General features: G+C 35.4%; 1 protein-coding gene across 1 annotated transcript in view; it reads left to right on the forward strand.

The window, feature by feature from the left end:
- Positions 1–18,669, forward strand: part of LOC133173203 (alpha-(1,6)-fucosyltransferase-like) — a 151,388-nt gene that overhangs the window by 103,942 nt on the left and 28,777 nt on the right. The window contains exon 7 of the mRNA XM_061308162.1: positions 5,575–5,751. Within this exon, the coding sequence (XP_061164146.1) occupies positions 5,575–5,751 (177 nt within the window). The remainder of the gene's footprint in view (positions 1–5,574; positions 5,752–18,669) is intronic.

An 18,669-nucleotide genomic window follows, 5' to 3' on the forward strand; every position in this document is an offset into this window, starting at 1 on the left:
TTTTGAGCAGGTCTATTTCCAAGTAACTATAAGTCCTTCTTAAACCAAACTTGTATGGATATTGATCTTGGGATGAACACTAACTAGAAAAAATATGATGTGAGATTTGCCTTACTTACAGATAACCTTCGTCGAGGTGAGCTTCGTAATCTTTGATTACCTATGTTTAATCTACAACATATCCTCATCCTTTTGTGTAAGTTTGGTGATAATCTGCCCAGTGGTTGTTGAGAAGAAGATTTTTTAGCAACCAGTACTTTTGGTTTTATTTACCTAATTATCTCCCCTTGTTTAAGGGTCACAACCCTAGTTTTAGTATAAACGGGAGCCCTTGGGCCAAGGATACCCTGTGACATATTTGACAATAATTGGCCAAGGGGTTCTTGAGTTATGGCCCATATTCTAAAAAATGTTTACGCACACCGCACAAATGGCCATAGCTTTAGCTCTTTGAGCCTTTGGCTCAGAAGAGCTAAAAAAGGTCACAGTCAAAAATATATTTAAGGATCCTTAAATAGTGTAGATTAATTTTTGTTCAAATCATACCCCCTCCCTTTTAGGGGTAGGTTGGGACCACTTACCGTATTTGGCTGAATATAATACGCATTGGTGTAAAATACACACTCCCTTTTTTCCTTTTTTGGCTTGAAAATTTGGGGGAAAACGCAGTTCAATTGTATTATATGCTGTCAAAAAATTGACCAAGCAGTAATGTTGTCTTTTTTACATCACGGTAATTTTAACTTAAAATCTTTGTGGAAATAATGTATTGAAAATTTAAGCACAGTAATTTTTCATACACAGTCTTTGTTTTTTGAGCTTACGGTACTCCTGATTTTAAGCATGGTGGTATTATTCATAGAAAACACCTTCCATTTTAACTTGATCAATTCCATTTGATCAAAAGCTCTGTATAGTTGTTAAGTACATAAATGACAACTGAAATCTATGCATACTTTAAACACTTTATTTTCCAATTCTTACCAAATGCTTGTTAAAGAAACCATTATATATCTGACATGTCTTAACAACTGTTTGTTAAGAACACGAAAAATGAGCTAAAGGAATTCTTAAGTAATTGCTTGTTAAATAAAATAAAGTGAAACTGTTACACTTCTATACAGAATTTTAACAACTGTTTGTTAAGGATACCAGAAGAATTTCACAAAATATTCTTAACAACTGGTTGTTAGTAATGCAAAGGAAGACAAATAGAATGAAGTCTTAACAACTGCTTGTTAAGAATACCAAAAGAATTTCATAAGATATATTCTTAACAACTGGTTGTTAGAAACAAACAGAATAAAGTCTTAACAACTGCTTGTTAAGAATACCAAAAGAATTTCACAAGATATATTCTTAACAACTGGTTGTTAGAAATGCAAAGGAAGACAAACAGAATAAATTAAGTCTTAACAACTGCTTGTTAAGAATACCAAAAGAATTTCACAAGATATATTCTTAACAACTAGTTGTTAGAAATGCGAAGGAAGTCAAATGGAATAAAGTCTTAACAACTGCTTGTTAAGAATACCAAAAGAATTTCACAAGATATATTCTTAACAACTGGTTGTTAGAAATGGAAAGGAAGTCAAACGGAAAAATGTCTTAACAACTGCTTGTTAAGAATACCAAAAAAATTTCAAGATATATTCTTAACAACTGGTTGTTAGAAATGCAAAGGAAGACAAACAGAATAAATTCTTAACAACTGCTTGTTAAGGATGCTAGAAGTAGGTCCCTGGAATCCTTTTAAAATTTGTTAGAGACCAGGACAATGAATGAAAATTATTAAGAATAGCACATACAAGTTTAAAGAAATATTCTTAACAACTAATTGTTAGAGGAATAAGGTTAGGCAACTCAGTAAACATTAGGAAAATGTCTTAACTTTAAAAAAAAAAGATTCCTGATTCCTGAATAAATCTTAACCCTAACAACTGCTTGTTTAGAATCTAAGATAGCTTCACGAAAAGTCTTAACCCTAACAACTGCTTGTAAAAGATAGCTTCATGAAGAAGTCTTAACAAATAGTTGTTAGAATACAAAGGGAAGTCAATTCAGAAAACTGAAAGACAAATGTCTTAACAACTGTTTAAGAATTTCACAATTAAGTTAATATGTTTAACCAGTTATTTGCAAAGAAAATAAGTCTGAAAACAACTGATTGCTAAGAATAGAATATAAAGGTAATTATTCTTAACAATTGATTGTTAGAGAGCCAAGGGAAGACAATTTAGATAAAATTAGAAACAAGTCTTGACAATTGCTTGTCAAGAAAATCGGTTTTAGGAATATCGATTAACTGTTTCTAATTTAATTTAAAAACAAAACAGTCTTTAAAAATATGGCTAAAATATTTTTTTAAAAAAATACAAATAAAAATAAACATATTCATATCTAAAATAACCATTTGATATGGGTATCATTAACATTAGGGGAAAAGAATCTTTAAAAACTATTTGTTCAGAATATCAGAAATTAGTTCACGATATCCTCTTAATTTATTGCACATTGTCTTTATCCTTGCAGAAATAATTTTATTTCAACAAAGCACGAAGTACTGTTGAATTTTAGTTTGAACAGATCGACACGGTATAAATCATGTCTTTATACATCGAGGTAATCTTCGCAGTTATCTTATTTTCTACAGAGCACGAGTAATTATAACATTTAAGTTTTAAAAGACTTCATATTTCCTTTTTAAACTCTTAATGAATTAAACAGGAGGCCGATAAATATAACATAATTAAAGTAAAATTACATTTAACAAGCGTATAACTGTTAGTGTTTAACGTGTTGTAATCAACACAAGTTCATATGAAAGATAATGTACAAAAGCTAAATATCAACCCCCGAATTTTAACAAAGAAAACGATCAAAGCCATTAATAAGGGCAGTAAATAATCAGTGCTCTAACTGTAAAAACAATACTTTGGAATCAGGAGACAATTTATTTGCCTGGAGAGGTGTTGAGATCAAGCGACAAGCACCCGTGTTCACAACATTTGCTTCGATTGGGACATATAGTATACAGTGGTATAGTGAGGTGTTAATGTTGAAATGAATTTTCACCGCATTATTTAAAACCCCAAATAAATGTTGATTTATTGTATTTCATTATAAAATTGCTCAGTTATTTTTTTTTTCCAACCAAGTGTCTGATTAGGTACATGTGTACTATGATTACGCAAGCACGTGGCAAAGGAATGCGTGAACATCTATGAATAACATCGTCAATGACGGCCTACATGGAGACGATGAATATGCAGCTCAAATTAATTGTAACTTGTTTTTAATATCATTTAACAACAAGTTATCATTATCAACAGATTATAAATAAGAAATTGCCCATGTCTCTAGGTAATACTACAATATGTCTGATAGCTCCGTTTCACCTGAAAGAAAAAACTATCAAAATCTTGTTGTGGTGTAAAATATGCACCCCTTTCTCACAAAAACATTTTCTAGGAAAAAAGTGTGTATTATATTCAGCCAAATACGGTATGCATTTAAGCTTTTCAATACTGATTTTTGCTTTTTTCCTAGCCACAGTGCTCAGGTGAGCGATGTGGCCCCTGGGCCTCTTGTTTTGTTTTTTTTTAGCTCACCAGTTGAAGGCTCAAGTGAGCTTTTCTGATCAAAATTTGTCCGTTGTCTGTCGTCGGCGTCGTTGTTGTCGTAAACTTTTCACATTTTCATCTTCTTCTCCAGAACTACTGGGCCAATTTCAATCAAACTTGGCACAAAGTATCCTTGGGTGAAGGGGTTTCAAGTTTTTTCAAATGAAGGACCACACCCTCCTCCAAGGGGAGATAATTACGAAATAGCAAAAAATTAATGGCATTATTGAAAAATCTTCTTCTCAAGAACCAGTGGGCCAGGAAAGATGAAACTCATGTGGAATTATTGTCAGGTAGTGTAGATTCAAGTTTGTTCAAATCATGACCACCGGGGATAGGGTGGGGCCACAATGGACGATCAAAGTTTTACATAGGAATATATAGGAAAAATCTTCAAAAATCTTCTTCTCAAGAACAGCAAAGCTATGATTTGTCATATTTATTTGGAAGCATCCTCAGGTGGTGTAGATTTAAGTTTGTACAAATCATGACCCCCGGGGATAGGGTGGGGCCACATTGGACGGTCAAATTTTTACATAGGTGTACATAGGAAAAATCTTCAAAAATCATCTTCTCAAGAACAGCAAAGCTATGATGGGTCATATTTATGTGGAAGCATCCTCAGGTGGTGTAGATTCAAGTTTGTTCATATTATGACCCCCGGAGATAGGGTGGGGCCACAGTGGACGATCAAAGTTTTACATAGGAATATATAGGAAAAATCTTCAAAAATCTTCTTCTCAAGAACAGCAAAGCTATGATTGGTCATATTTATTTGGAAGCATCCTCAGGTGGTGTAGATTCAAGTTTGTACAAATCATGACCCCGGGGGGTAGGGTGGGGCCACAATGGACGATCAAAGTTTTACATAGGAATATATAGGAAAAATCTTCAAAAATCTTCTTCTCAAGAACAGCAAAGCTATGATTGGTCATATTTATGTGGAAGCATCCTCAGGTGGTGTAGATTCAAGTTTGTTCAAATCATGACCCCCGGGGGTAGGGTGGGGCCAAAATGGACGATCAATGTTTAACATAGGTGTACATAGGAAAAATCTTCAAAAATCATCTTCTCAAGAACAGCAAAGCTATGATGGGTCATATTTATGTGGAAGCATCCTCAGGTGGTGTAGATTCAAGTTTGTTCAAATTATGACCCCCGGGGATAGGGTGGGGCCACAATGGACGATCAAAGTTTTACATAGGAATATATAGGAAAAATCTTCAAAAATCTTCTTCTCAAGAACAGCAAAGCTATGATTGGTCATATTTATGTGGAAGCATCCTCAGGTGGTGTAGATTCAAGTTTGTTCAAATCATGACCCCCGGGGGTAGGGTGGGGCCACAATGAACGATCAAAGTTTTACATAGGAATATATAGGAAAAATCTTTAAAAATCTCAAGAACAGCAAAGCCACGGTTTGTCATATTTATGTGGAAGCATCCTCAGATAGTGTAGATTCAAGTTTGTTCAAATCATGACACACACCCCCCCCCCCCACTTCCTTTTTAGGGGTAGTTTGGGACCACTTATGCATTTAAGCTTTTCAATACTAAACTGATTTTTCCTTTTTTCCTAGCCACAGTGCTCAGGCGAGCGATGTGGCCCTTGGGCCTCTTGTTTTTTGCATCTTACAAGTGCATGAGATAAATTTTATTTTATTCATTTGAGGATAAAAATGGGTAATGTGCATTGTTAAGTGAGATGCGGGCGGGCCTGAGAACTAAGTTGTTAATTTCTTAAGGCCTTACCTACGTGTGTGGAATTTCACTATCCCACACTCATTGTAATGAATGATTCTTTAAGTATCAAGTAGACAGTGTTCCTCTGGACTTTTTTTCATGTTATACTACCTGTGTTTGTGCTATGGAGGTTGAAATCCTGTGGAATAAGTCCTATAAGAATATCTACGATAAAGAGCCCTCATATTTTCTGTTTTATTTTGTGACAGCGTACATATCCGCCGTACAGACAAGCTGGCTGCTGAGGCCTCATTCCACTCAGTGGCTGAATACATGACATATGTGGAGGATTACTTCAGTAAATTAGAACAACGAATTCCTGGAGTTCAGCGCAAGGTTTTCCTGGCCTCCGATGATCCTACAGCTTTACCTGAAGCCAAAAAGAAGTATGAATTCTTTGTATTCTTATTTTTGTAACCCCTGCAAACAAAGTTTTGGGAAGTATATAGGGCCATTCGATCAAGTTCAAGGTCACTTAAAGAAAAAATGTTCAACACATGTCCTATCCATATCTTGGCAAGTTCAAGGTCATTGACAGAAAAAGCTAAAATTCATGTCCCAGGTCCATAATTTTTTAATGGAAAAACATATTGGATGTCCATATTTCACTTAAAGATTACTTATGACCAGAGGATGTTATTTTTTTTTTTAACCAAGGTCATTTCGGCATGGTCAAGATCACTTTTACATTGTTCCGATGCAGGTACATCATTTATCTTGTTACAACGAATGAAGTATCATGCTTTTGATTTGGTTTTTAGGTCACCTGAGTCACTCAGGTGACCTATTGCTATCCGTTTTTGTCCGTAGTCGTGCATCGTGTGTTAACATTTGAACATTTTTAGATTTTTCTCTGAAACCGCTTAACCAATTTCAACCAAATTTGGCATATAGCATCTATGCGTGAAGGGGAACAAAAATTGTGAATTTCATGGTCCCTGCCCCCCCCCCCCCCCCCCCCCCGGGGCCTAAGGGGTGGGGCTAAAACCACCAAAAATAATGCAATCTTTATAAATCTTCTTTACTCCTGGACATCAAGCAGTCAAACTGTTGGCATCATTGTAATAAGCATTGAGCCCTCTACTAAAATTGTGAAATTCATGGCCCCAGGGTCAGGGGTTCTGGCCCCAGGGTGGGGCTATATAGATCATATAGTGAAAGTGCATTATTTCTTATAAAATCATCTCCTCTGCTCCTGAGTATTAAATAAAGTAACTAAGTTCATAGTTATGATGAGTAAGAGTGCCTCTTCCAAAATTGTGAAATTCATGGCCCCAGGGTCAGGGGTTCTGGTGTAAGGATGGGGCTCTATTGATTATATAGTGAAAATGCATTGATTCTTTGAAAATCTTCTTCTAGGCTATTGGAGATTATTTAAACACACTAAGTGCATGATTATGATAGGCAAGGATGCCTCTTCCAAAAATTTTAAATATATGGCCTCAGTTTAAGGGGTTTTTGAGGAGGGGGGGGGGGCCTCTATTGATTATATAGTGAAAAAGCATTAATTCTATTGATTAATCGTTAATTAATCCTGTCTGCTCCTTAGTGTTGAGCTGATAAATAAATTGCTTAGCTATGATGAAAATGGGAGCTTGAACAGAATTTTTAAATCTTGTGGTCCTAAGGTCAGGGTTCTGGCATAATGAGGGGGGGGGGGGGGGGGGGGCTTTTGATAATATAGTGGAAAAGTGTTAATTCTTTGAAGTCCATAGTTATGATGAAGAGGGTAACTCTTCCAAATTTGTAAATTTCTTGACCCTTGGTCTTGGGTTCTGGTGATAGGGTAACACTTTGTTGAATCTGTAGTGAAAATGCATTCTACCTGTGAAATTCTTCTCTGCTTCTGGGCATATTGGAAGCAAACTGAGTAAAAGTTTAAATGATATAAGTAAGCGTATTTCTAACAGATTTTTGAACATCTGCACCATTTGTCTAAGCATTCTGGTCCTGGGCAGGGCTCTATTAATTTGTATTCTACTGAGAGAAGTTATTCCCCTTTTCCATTCACCTTTAATAATTAATCACTGTAAATAATGTATTTGAAAGGTAAATAGAATAAGATAATTATGCAAGAATGTTTATCGTATAATTCAAAAAGTACTTTCTTAATTTTAATAATCAGGTAGACCTGTAAGTAATAGATAAATAAAAATGAGACAAAAATAACTTATCTTATTAAAAGTTCTTCAAAGACCATAAGAGAGGTCAATGCTAGAGGTCTTAATATGGTTTTAAAAATAGTACAGAAGCACTAATAGTTTGTTAATAGTCTACATGGTGATAGTGTTAAGTGGGGGACAGATTAGAACTTAATTTATGAGTTGATACTGAATACTAGACTAATTATTTTGTTGATCCTGATCTTCCTACTTCTCTTGCTTTAGGGCAACAAAGCTTCATCTTTCAGTGTATTTAACTTCTAAATTGTTGTATTATACTCAGGTGACTGTTAAGGCCCTTGGGCCTCTTGTTTAGGTCACCTAAACTCAGGTGACCTATTGCTATATGTTTTCGTCCATTGGCATGCGTCGTTCGTCCTGCATTAACATTTAAACATTTTCAGCTTCTTCTCTGAAACTGCTGAACCAATTTCAAACAATTTTAGCATATAGCATCTATGGGTGAAGGGGAGTAAATATTATGAAATTCATGGCTCCTGCCTCCCTGGGACCTGAGGGGTAGGGCTAAAATCATCAATATAAATTAATGCAATGTTTAAAAATCTTCTTCTTTACTTCTGGACATCAAGCAGCCAAACTGTTGGCATGATTGTAATAAGCATTGAGCCCTCTACCAAAATTGTGAAATTTATGGCCCCAGGGTCAGGGGTTCTGGTGCCAGGGTGGGGCTCTGTTGAATATATAGTGAAAATGCATTATTTCTTATAAAATCTTCTCCTCTTTTTCTGGGTATTAAGCAAATAAACTTAATGCATAGTTATGATGAGCAAAGCTGCCTCTTCCAAAATTGTGAATTTCAAGGCCCCTCGGTCAGTGGTTCTAATGTTAAAGCTATTAGGGGTTTTGGTGTTAGGGCGAGGCTCTATTGATTATATAGTGAAAGTGCATTAATTCTTTGAAAATCTTCTCCTTAGCTCCTGGGTACTAAGCTGATGAACTACAGAGTTATGATTAAGAAGGGTGCCTCTTCCAAAATTGTGAATTTCATGGCCCCTGGGTCAGGGGTTCTGGTTTTAGGATGGAGCTCTATATATTATATAGTGAAAATGCATTAATTCTTTGAAAAATCTTCTCCTCTGCTCCTGTGTATTATGTTGATGATCTAAGTACATAGTAATGAGGAGCAAGAATGCTTCTTCCAGAATTGTGAATTTCAAGGCCCATGGGTCAGGGGTACCATGGGGGGGGGGGGCTCTAATGATTATATACACTGAAATTGAATGAATACTTTGAAATCTGCTCTTTGGTATTAATCAAACATTTATTATCAGTAGGCAAGGGTGCCTTTTCCAAAATTGTGAAATGTGTGGGCCCAGGGTCAGGGGTTCCTGTGGGGTGGGGCACTACTGATTATATAGTGGAAATGCATTTTTTTTATACCCCCTGCAAACGAAGTTTAGGGGGGGGGGGTATATTGGAATCAGCATGTCCGTCTGTCTGTAAACAAGATTATGTCCGGACCATTTCTTGAAAACTGTTGCAAGGATTTGTCTGAAAATTTGTACACTTATTATTCGCCATATGAAGGTGTGCACCTGGTATTTTCATCATGATTGGATAATTTTTTTGCATTTTACAGGTGTTTTTTTTCATTTTTATTGTGGGGTTTTGTCCGGATCTGTTCCCAGAGACTATTGCATAGATTTGTATGAAAATTTGTACACTTATTATTTACTATATGAAGATGTGCACCTGGTATTTTCAACATTTTTTGATAATTTTTCTGCATTTTACATGTTTGTTTTTTTTTTCATTTTTATTGACTTAGTCATTTCGGGTTCATGTCGAAGGTTTGAGACATGGAATTTAGAACTACAGCTTAAAACTACTCATTAGAACTAAAAAAAAATCACAAAGTACTAAAAACAGTTTTTACATTACACAGCAGATAGTGTTAATCCATTTGTCCCTTGGGAGTAATGAGTGGACATGCATCCAGTTAAAGATTAACTGAGTAGTTAAAGACTGATCAAGCAGGTCTTATCTATATCTCCTGGGAATGGGGCAGAAAGAAATAAAGATCTCTGTTGTCTAAGTCTCTTAATTGTAATTTATGTCTGTCAAAATACATAGTTACTGGAACCAGCCTTTTATTTTAAAATGAGTTTGATATAAAGGTATTAAAATCAATTTGATTTTGTATAATTGATTTTTTTTTTTTTCAACAATCAATTTGCAGAGTATCATGTCTCACAAAGATGACAGATAATTGCAAACTATTTTGTCAATGTAATAAAAAACACTGTAATTATTAGTATTGATGTTTTATTAGGCTGCACCTTAGTTTCATTCATTAAAAAAATATAATGAGTAATTAAATTTTCACTTTAAATGTTTAAGCAAATTGTGAACACTTCTCACATCTAGAAAACATTAGTGATTTGGTACCTTCTCTGAAAAACCCAGCAGGGGGTATTTGTCCCTTTTGGACAATTCTAGTTTTTGTTCCTCTGCTCTGACTCTGGGAATTAAGTAATCAAACTAAGCATGCAAAGTGTATAGTTATGATGAGCAATGGTGCCTCTTTCAAAATTGTGAATTTCATGGCCTCTGGTTTAAAAAAACGAACCAAATTCAATTGTTGGAAAGTTGTTGCATGATACTCAGGTGACCTATAAGGCCCTCGGGCCTCTTGTCATGGAAAAAGATCTATTGTTTTTAATTTTCATTATTGTTTTATCCATCTCGGATTGACTATCTTTGTCAGCCATTGTTAATAAATGGAGGGTTAATTCATACAATGAATAATTACCAACTTTTTTTTTTTACCGATTTTTGATTATGAAAATAACAATCAATTCTTCACATATTTTGCTTTATGATGACCATTAATCGATAGTTTGCAGCAATCAATACACCTCGAGATTGGAATTTGGTAAAATAAACATTTCAATGAATTTAGTTATTGGGTTAGTGTGCTAAAGACTTCCTAGTTTACCTAAGCCATATGTATAAGTGAGCTTTTCTGATCGAAGAATGCCCAGCATCTATGTGTCATAAGTAATCTCTCTTGTCTGTAAACCTTTTTAGCTCACCTGAGCCAAAGGCTCAAGTGAGCTTTTCTGATCAAAATTTGTCCGTTGTCTGTCGTCATTGTTGTCGTTGTTGTCGTTGTCGTCGTTGTTGTTGTTGTAAACTTTTCACATTTTCATCTTCTTCTCAAGAACCACTGGGCCAATTTCAACCAAACTTGCCACAAAGTATCCTTGGGTAAAGGGGATTCAAGTTTGTTCAAATGAAGGGCCACGCCTTCTTCCAAGGGGAGATAATTAAGAATTCGTGAAAAATTAATGGCATCATTAAAAAATCTTCTTCTCAAGAACCACTGTGCTTGAAAATATGAAACTTATGTGGAAGCATCCTCAGATAGTGTAGATTCAAGTTTTTTCAAATCATGACCCCCTGGGGTCGGGTGGGGCCACAATGGGTGATCAAAGTTTTACATAGGAATATATAGGAAAAATCTTTAAAAATCCTCTTCTCAAGAACAGCAAAGCCATGATTGGTCATATTTACATGGAAGCATCCTCAGGTAGTGTAGATTCAAGTTTGTTCAAATCATGACCCCTGGGGTCGGGTGGGGCCACAATGGGCGATCAAAGTTTTACATAGGAATATAAAGGAAAAATCTTTAAAAAATCTTCTTCTCAAGAACAGCAAAGCCATGATTGGTCATATTTATATGGTAGCATCCTCAGATAGTGTAGATTCAAGTTTGTTCAAATCATGACCCCCGGGGGTTGGATGGGGCCACAATGGGCGATCAAAGTTTTACATAGGAATATATAGGAAAAATCTTTAAAAAGCTTCTTCTCAAGAACAGCAAAGCCATGATTGGTCATATTTACATGGAAGCATCCTCAGGTAGTGTAGATTCAAGTTTGTTCAAATCATGACCCCCGGGGGTCGGGTGGGGCCACAATGGGCGATCAAAGTTTTACATAGGAATATATAGGAAAAATCTTTAAAAATCTTCTCAAGAACAGCAAAGCCATGATTGGTCATATTTACATGGAAGCATCCTCAGGTAGTGTAGATTCAAGTTTGTTCAAATCATGACCCCCAGGGGTCGGGTGGGGCCACAATGGGCGATCAAAGTTTTACATAGGAATATATAGGAATAATCTTTAAAAATCTTCTTCTCAAGAACAGCAAAGCCATGATTGGTCATATTTATATGGTAGCATCCTCAGATAGTGTAGATTCAAGTTTGTTCAAATCATGACCCCCAGGGGTTGGATGGGGCCACAATGGGCGATCAAAGTTTTACATAGGAATATATAGGAAAAATCTTTAAAAAGCTTCTTCTCAAGAACAGCAAAGCCATGATTGGTCATATTTACATGGAAGCATCCTCAGGTAGTGTAGATTCAAGTTTGTTCAAATCATGACCCCCGGGGGTCGGGTGGGGCCACAATGGGCGATCAAAGTTTTACATAGGAATATATAGGAAAAATCTTTAAAAATCTTCTTCTCAAGAACAGCAAAGCCATGATTGGTCATATTTACATGGAAGCATCCTCAGGTAGTGTAGATTCAAGTTTGTTCAAATCATGACCCCCGGGGGTCGGGTGGGGCCACAATGGGCGATCAAAGTTTTACATAGGAATATATAGGAAAAATCTTTAAAAATCTTCTCAAGAACAGCAAAGCCATGATTGGTCATATTTACATGGAAGCATCCTCAGGTAGTGTAGATTCAAGTTTGTTCAAATCATGACCCCCAGGGGTCGGGTGGGGCCACAATGGGCGATCAAAGTTTTACATAGGAATATATAGGAATAATCTTTAAAAATCTTCTTCTCAAGAACAGCAAAGCCATGATTGGTCATATTTATATGGTAGCATCCTCAGATAGTGTAGATTCAAGTTTGTTCAAATCATGACCCCCAGGGGTCGGGTGGGGCCACAATGGGCGATCAAAGTTTAAAATAGGAATACATAGGTTAAATCTTTAAAAATCTTCTACTCAAGAACAGCAAAGCCATGATTGGTCATATTTAAATGGAAGCATCCTCAGATAATGTAGATTTAAATTTGTTCAATTCATGAACCCCCCCCCCCCAAACCACTTTTTTATTTAAACTTTTCAACCTTTCAAGACTGAACTGATTTCTGCTTTTTCTTAGCCATAGTGCTCAGGTGAGCAATATGGCCCCTGGGCCTCTTGTTACATTTTCAATTTCTTGTTTGGAACCATTAGGCAAATTTCATCTGAACTTACAACAAGCTTCCTTGTGTGAAGGGGATTCATGAAGAACCGCACCCTCTTTATAGGAGAGAAAATTAGGAATTAGTAAAAAAAAAAATTATGATATCTTTTAAAATGTTCTTCTCAAGAACCACTGGGCCAGAAAAAATGAAATTTATATGAGAATTTCCTGACAAAATGCACATCAAGTTTTGTTCAAATCATGACTTCTAGGTGTAGGGTGGATCCTTAATAGAAGGTTAAAGTTTTACATCTGAATATGTAGGAAAAATATCTTTTCAAGAATAACAAAGCCATGATTAGTCATTGTCCCCCGCTTTCGCTAAAGCAAGGGACATTAAATCTCATTTATCTGTTAGTCTGTCCATCTGTTTATGACAAAAACTGTAACCTTGGTCATAACTTTTGACTGAGAAATCATATTTTTCACATGTACATTACCTGGGACAAGACCTTTCCAAATATACAAAAGTTTTTGACCCTGTGACCTTGACCTTGAAGTTTGACCAACATCTAAAAATTTAAACATCAATTTTTCCTTGGTCATATCTTTTGATTGAGAAGAGATAGGACTTTCATATTTTACCTGAACATTACATGTGACAAGACCTTTCCAAATCTAACGTTTTTTGACCCCGTATTTAACATTGGTGAAAACTTTTGAATGAGAGTATGATAGGGCATTCATATTTGACATGTGCATTACCTGTAACAAGACTTTTTAGCTCACCTCGACAAAGTTGAGATGAGCTTATGATATACCCCCAGCATCGGCGTCCCGGTTAAAGTTTTAGGAGCAAGTCACATTCCCAAGTAACTATAAGGCCTACTTGGACCAAACTTGCATGGATCGATAATACATCTAGGGATGGACACTACCACACTTGCTTCGGATGCTGGATCTGACCTAGATTTTCCAGATGAGTGACCAGGTTAAAGTTTTTGGAGCAGGTCCATTCCCAAGTAACTATAAGCCCTACCTGGACCAAACTTGCATGTATGATGCATCTAGGGATGGACACTACAACACTTGCTTCGGATGCTGGATCTGACCTAGATTTTCCAGATGAGTGACCAGGTTAAAGTTTTTGGAGCAGGTCCATTCCCAAGTAACTATAAGCCCTACCTGGACCAAATTTGCATGGATGATGCATCTAGGGATGGACACTACAACACTTGCTTCGGATGCTTGATCTGACCTAGATTTACCAGATGAGTGACCAGGTTAAAGTTTTTGGAGCAGGTCCATTCCCAAGTAACTATAAGCCCTACCTGGACCAAACTTGCATGGATGATGCATCTAGGGATGGAAACTTCCATGCTTGCTTCAGATGCTGGATTTGACTTAGATTTTCCAGATGACTGATCAAAGTTTTTTGAGAAGTCCATTCCCAAGTAACTATAAGCCCTACCTGGACCAAACTAGCAAGGATAATGTATCTAGGGATGGAGACTATCGGACTTGCTTCAGATGCTGGATCTGACCTATATTTTCCAGATGAGTGACCAGGTTAAAGTTTTTGGAGCAGGTCCATTCCCAGGTAACTATAAGCCCTACCTGGACCAAGCTTGTATGGATGATGCATCTAGGGATATAGAGTACCAGACTTGGTTGCGGATGCTGGATCTGACCTACATTTTCCAGATGAGTGACCAGGTTAAAGTTTTTGGTGCAGGTCCATTCCCAAATAACTATAAGCCTTTCCTGGACCAAACTTGCATGGATAATGCATCTAGGGATGAGACTACTAGACTTGCTTCAGATGCTGGATCTGACCTACATTTTCCAAATGAGTGACCATGGCGATGTTTTTGGAGTAGCTTTATAATTATATGGCTTGTTATGATTTAACTTGCATGGATGATGCAACTAGGGATGGACAATTCCAGGCTTGCTTGGGATGTAGGAAATGAAAGACGTTGTCTTGATTAGTGAACAGGTTTAAGTTTTTGGAACATGTCAATTCCCAATGAACTAAAAGACCTACTTACACAGAACTTGCATGAATATTGTTTTCAGGATGCACACTAACTATAAAGAAAATATGATGTTAGATTTGCATTACTTATACTGATAACATTTGTCGAGGTGAGCTTTGTAATCTTTGATTACCTATGTTTTTACATTGGTAAGATCTTTTGAATGAGAGAAGATAGGGCTTTCATATTTTACATGCACATTATCTATGAGAACATCTTTCAGAAAGGTAGATCATTTTTGACTTCATGACCTTGATCTAAAAGTTCAAAAGATACAAAAACAAGACAGTTACAATATGCCATAAATAATTGCATCCCAACCACTAAGACACTGAAAGCAGGGGACTACAATTCTTTGAATCTGCTTGTTGATATTCAAGTATCTTTAGTAGTGTCTATTCAAGTTGGTTGAAATCATGTAGTTTGGTAGGGCCTTGAGCTTGTTAAAATCATTATAATTTATATGATGATAAATGGTGTAAGTGCCACTTGTGCATGTGAAATGCTGCCCACAGGTGAGAAAATGGCCACAGCAGAACTGCGATAGTTTAGAGAAACTGCATGGATTTATGGACAGCCCCCCCCCCCCCCCCCCCCCAGAAAAAGTGAGAGATGGAATCCAGTATGTTAATCTAGTTTTGCTTTGATGGTAGACATCATCAGTTACACTTTAAGTTTAAATACTGCATGTAAAAAATATTTTGAATTTTTAGTTTAAATTGTTTTACATGGCTTTCATTACTTTATTTTGGAAGCAATTCTTTTCTTTCCTAAGAAGCATTCTGAGAGTATTGAATAAGCAATACATGTCCCCTACCGCTATCCCCTATCCCCTTTACTTTTTAGGGTGTCATTTTATAAGACCTGTACATGAAAAGTGTCCCCCCCCCCCCCCAAATGTGGATTATTCAGTAATTACTTGTTTATGAATGAAATGTCTTAGAATGAAGTTTGCCTCTTAAAGACATGTTTGACTGCCGTTAGACATATATGGATACTTTGATCAGAACAGCTCATCCTACATGATTAAAAAAACAATTTTATAAATTCTTTTGAATTTTTGACAAAATATCACAATTATCATTGTGGGGCACTTATGCAGTGGTCCAAATTGAACAAGGTATGAATTGATCAGACACCATTAAAAACGTATGATGAAAACTCTAGAATTATAAAGAATAGAAAATAAACAACTTCCTGTAACAGTGAACGCATGAGGGATTGGGATGTTTTCAAACCCTTTGACAATAGAATCACCATGTATGAGTAACACAACTGTTGGTCGACTGCTTACGTATGGAAAACATAATTCCTTGTTCTTACAGTACAGCTCACGAGTATCTTCCGGAAAACACCGGCCACGGTGGACCCTTAGTCCACGCTTTTGCGCGGACAGCTAAGCTGGCACACGGTGCGACACGGTGTGTACATGGTGGGACACAGTGCGTTTGCTCCGTGGAACTCCGTGCTGGTTAATCAACGTTAAGTGGTATGAAATGACTTTAAAATAATTCATTGAAGATTTTAGAATAAAAAGCATTGAAATGCATATAATCCGCAGCGTGCATTTTCCTACTTTCAATATTGTACTGACATGTCAATGGATTTAACGAAGACGGAATTTTACCATGCAGTCAGCAATCTTGTGTTATTTGGAAGATATCTTCTTAAAAATTATTTTGTTTGTAAAACAAATTTAAAGCTAAATCTAAATTTAAAAAAAATAAGAAAGGAATATTCTGCATTTGTACTGTGCTCAGGAAATCCATGTGGAATTGTCAATTGATTATCTTATCCGACGTACTTTTTTTAAAATTATAAATTACTGTAGAAACTGGTGTATATGTAAATAATTACTACATCAAAATATGACACAGAAAATATATTGTTTAATTTAATTTGAATCGGATGAAAAAAAAATTGTTATGAAAAGATTGACTTAAATTTCCGTCCCATAATGGAACCCATATTGAGATGAGACCCGATGTAGTCTCTGTGTAATGAGTAAATCTCTGCCCAGCCCATCAGAAATTATGAAATGTTGATATTCAGGTATTGAAGATGCCCCACTTTTTCATCTGTGTCTGTAATTGTTCAGAATTATGTGTAAAATATAAACCTTAATATTTAACTTGCATTTTGTGTACAGATCGAAGCATTATGGGCACAACATTTTCCACAAAACTTGTCGCCAAGAATAATCACAATATGTAAACGATAAGATGTAAAACGTTATTAATAATTATGCTCAACAATTGTCAATGATGTCGATAATGGAAAAAATTTCCAATGATACTATTCAATGAAAATGATATTTCTGCAATATGTTCTATGTTAAACAATGATGTAAAAACTAAAAAGCCAAACAGTTTTCTTCCGTAACGTGTATGGAAAAAAAAGTCTGCTTTAATTGTTAATAGGTTCACTGCCTAAGCATATGCATAGGAGATATGAAAAACTAGATTGAAAATTTTATATTTTACTAGTACGTAGCGGAGATTTTTCAAACCATTAAATAAAAGCAAGCATACTGTATATGTGCTTCTCTACATGTAATAACAGCCCCCCCTTTCCATAATGAGTTTTATGGGTAATTTCTACATGGACATGTTAAAAAAAGAACAATTTTTACATATGTCTATTTATTGTATTACCTGTCCTTTTTAAGGATTTACTCTAATCCTTTACAAAAATAACATTTTAATGATAAATAAAATCAACGAAAGAGAGACAATTTTACGACATGGAGAGTTATGATTTTTTTTTCTTCATTTCACGAGTAAGTTATGTTACAGTATATAACGACTTTATATAAAACCAGTTGAATAATATTCGAATAATATTCGTTTGTAACTGTAACTTGTTTTTTTTTAAATAAGTTGCTGTACTAAAAATTCTCTAAACAATTAAATAAATAGTTGTTTATTTTTCAAGTTCCAATTAACTTCCAGACACGTGTAAGTTTCGAAGCCAGTTGAGGTGTATAGTATACACTCGCCTAGAGTGAATAATGTCCCAAGGGCCACAGCAACTGAATGTCCCAATATATTTTTCTTCTGAACAGGTGTGAAATATATTAGCCAAGGAGCGACTCCATACATACACGAGAAGTTTCTGCAATTCATCGATATCCGGTATTTGATTGACAGGTAGAGCACGTGGATTCCGTGTGTGATGCGTTGAACTTGTACCTAAATTGCACCGATTCGATTAATAAAAACTGGAGGTGAACTAAGATTTCTTAAAAAAAAAAAAAAATAAGAGAGATACATTGTATGTATATGAGAAAAAAAAAAAGAACAGAAGGATGAACCTGAAAGTAAAATATCTCTCTCTCTCTCTCGTATCTTAACATTATAAAATATGGAATTCAAAATAATTTTTAATTATTACGAAAAAAGTGAATAGTATATAATTTGTAAAAGAATTTTTAAAATGCTGCATTGAATGTCAAGTTTAATCAATGGATGCATACAACTGCTTGATTTTCATGTAAATTTGTCGATTGTACGACTACCAAACTGCGTATAAGATTTTGTAGTGAATGCTATGTGTTTTGCTTTTTTTTTTTTTTTTTTTTTTTGCATGTACATATACTTTTTCTTCCTCACATGTAGCAACTTAGTATCTTCATTGATAAGTGGTCTACTTTTTTTATTCTATTTCTGCAAAATAAGACTTAATTCATATACCATATGAATATCATAATATACTGACTCGACACTTTTTTTTCACTATTATTATTTAAGATGTAGTGATCAGATGATGCTAAATTAGTTATCTGATATCATAGGTATTATTTGTAAATGCCTTTACTATCAATACCTTTAATACCATATTATTTCACAGAGAAAATAACAACTAAAATTATCGATCCGTATCTATGTTTGGCATTGAATAATTATTAAGTTCAAAGACAATGTACTTGG

Source organism: Saccostrea echinata, unplaced genomic scaffold (genome assembly GCF_033153115.1).
Source record: "Saccostrea echinata isolate AGI-Se365-2 ecotype Australia unplaced genomic scaffold, CSIRO_AGI_Sech_v1 ptg000002l, whole genome shotgun sequence".
NCBI lineage: Eukaryota > Metazoa > Mollusca > Bivalvia > Ostreida > Ostreidae > Saccostrea > Saccostrea echinata.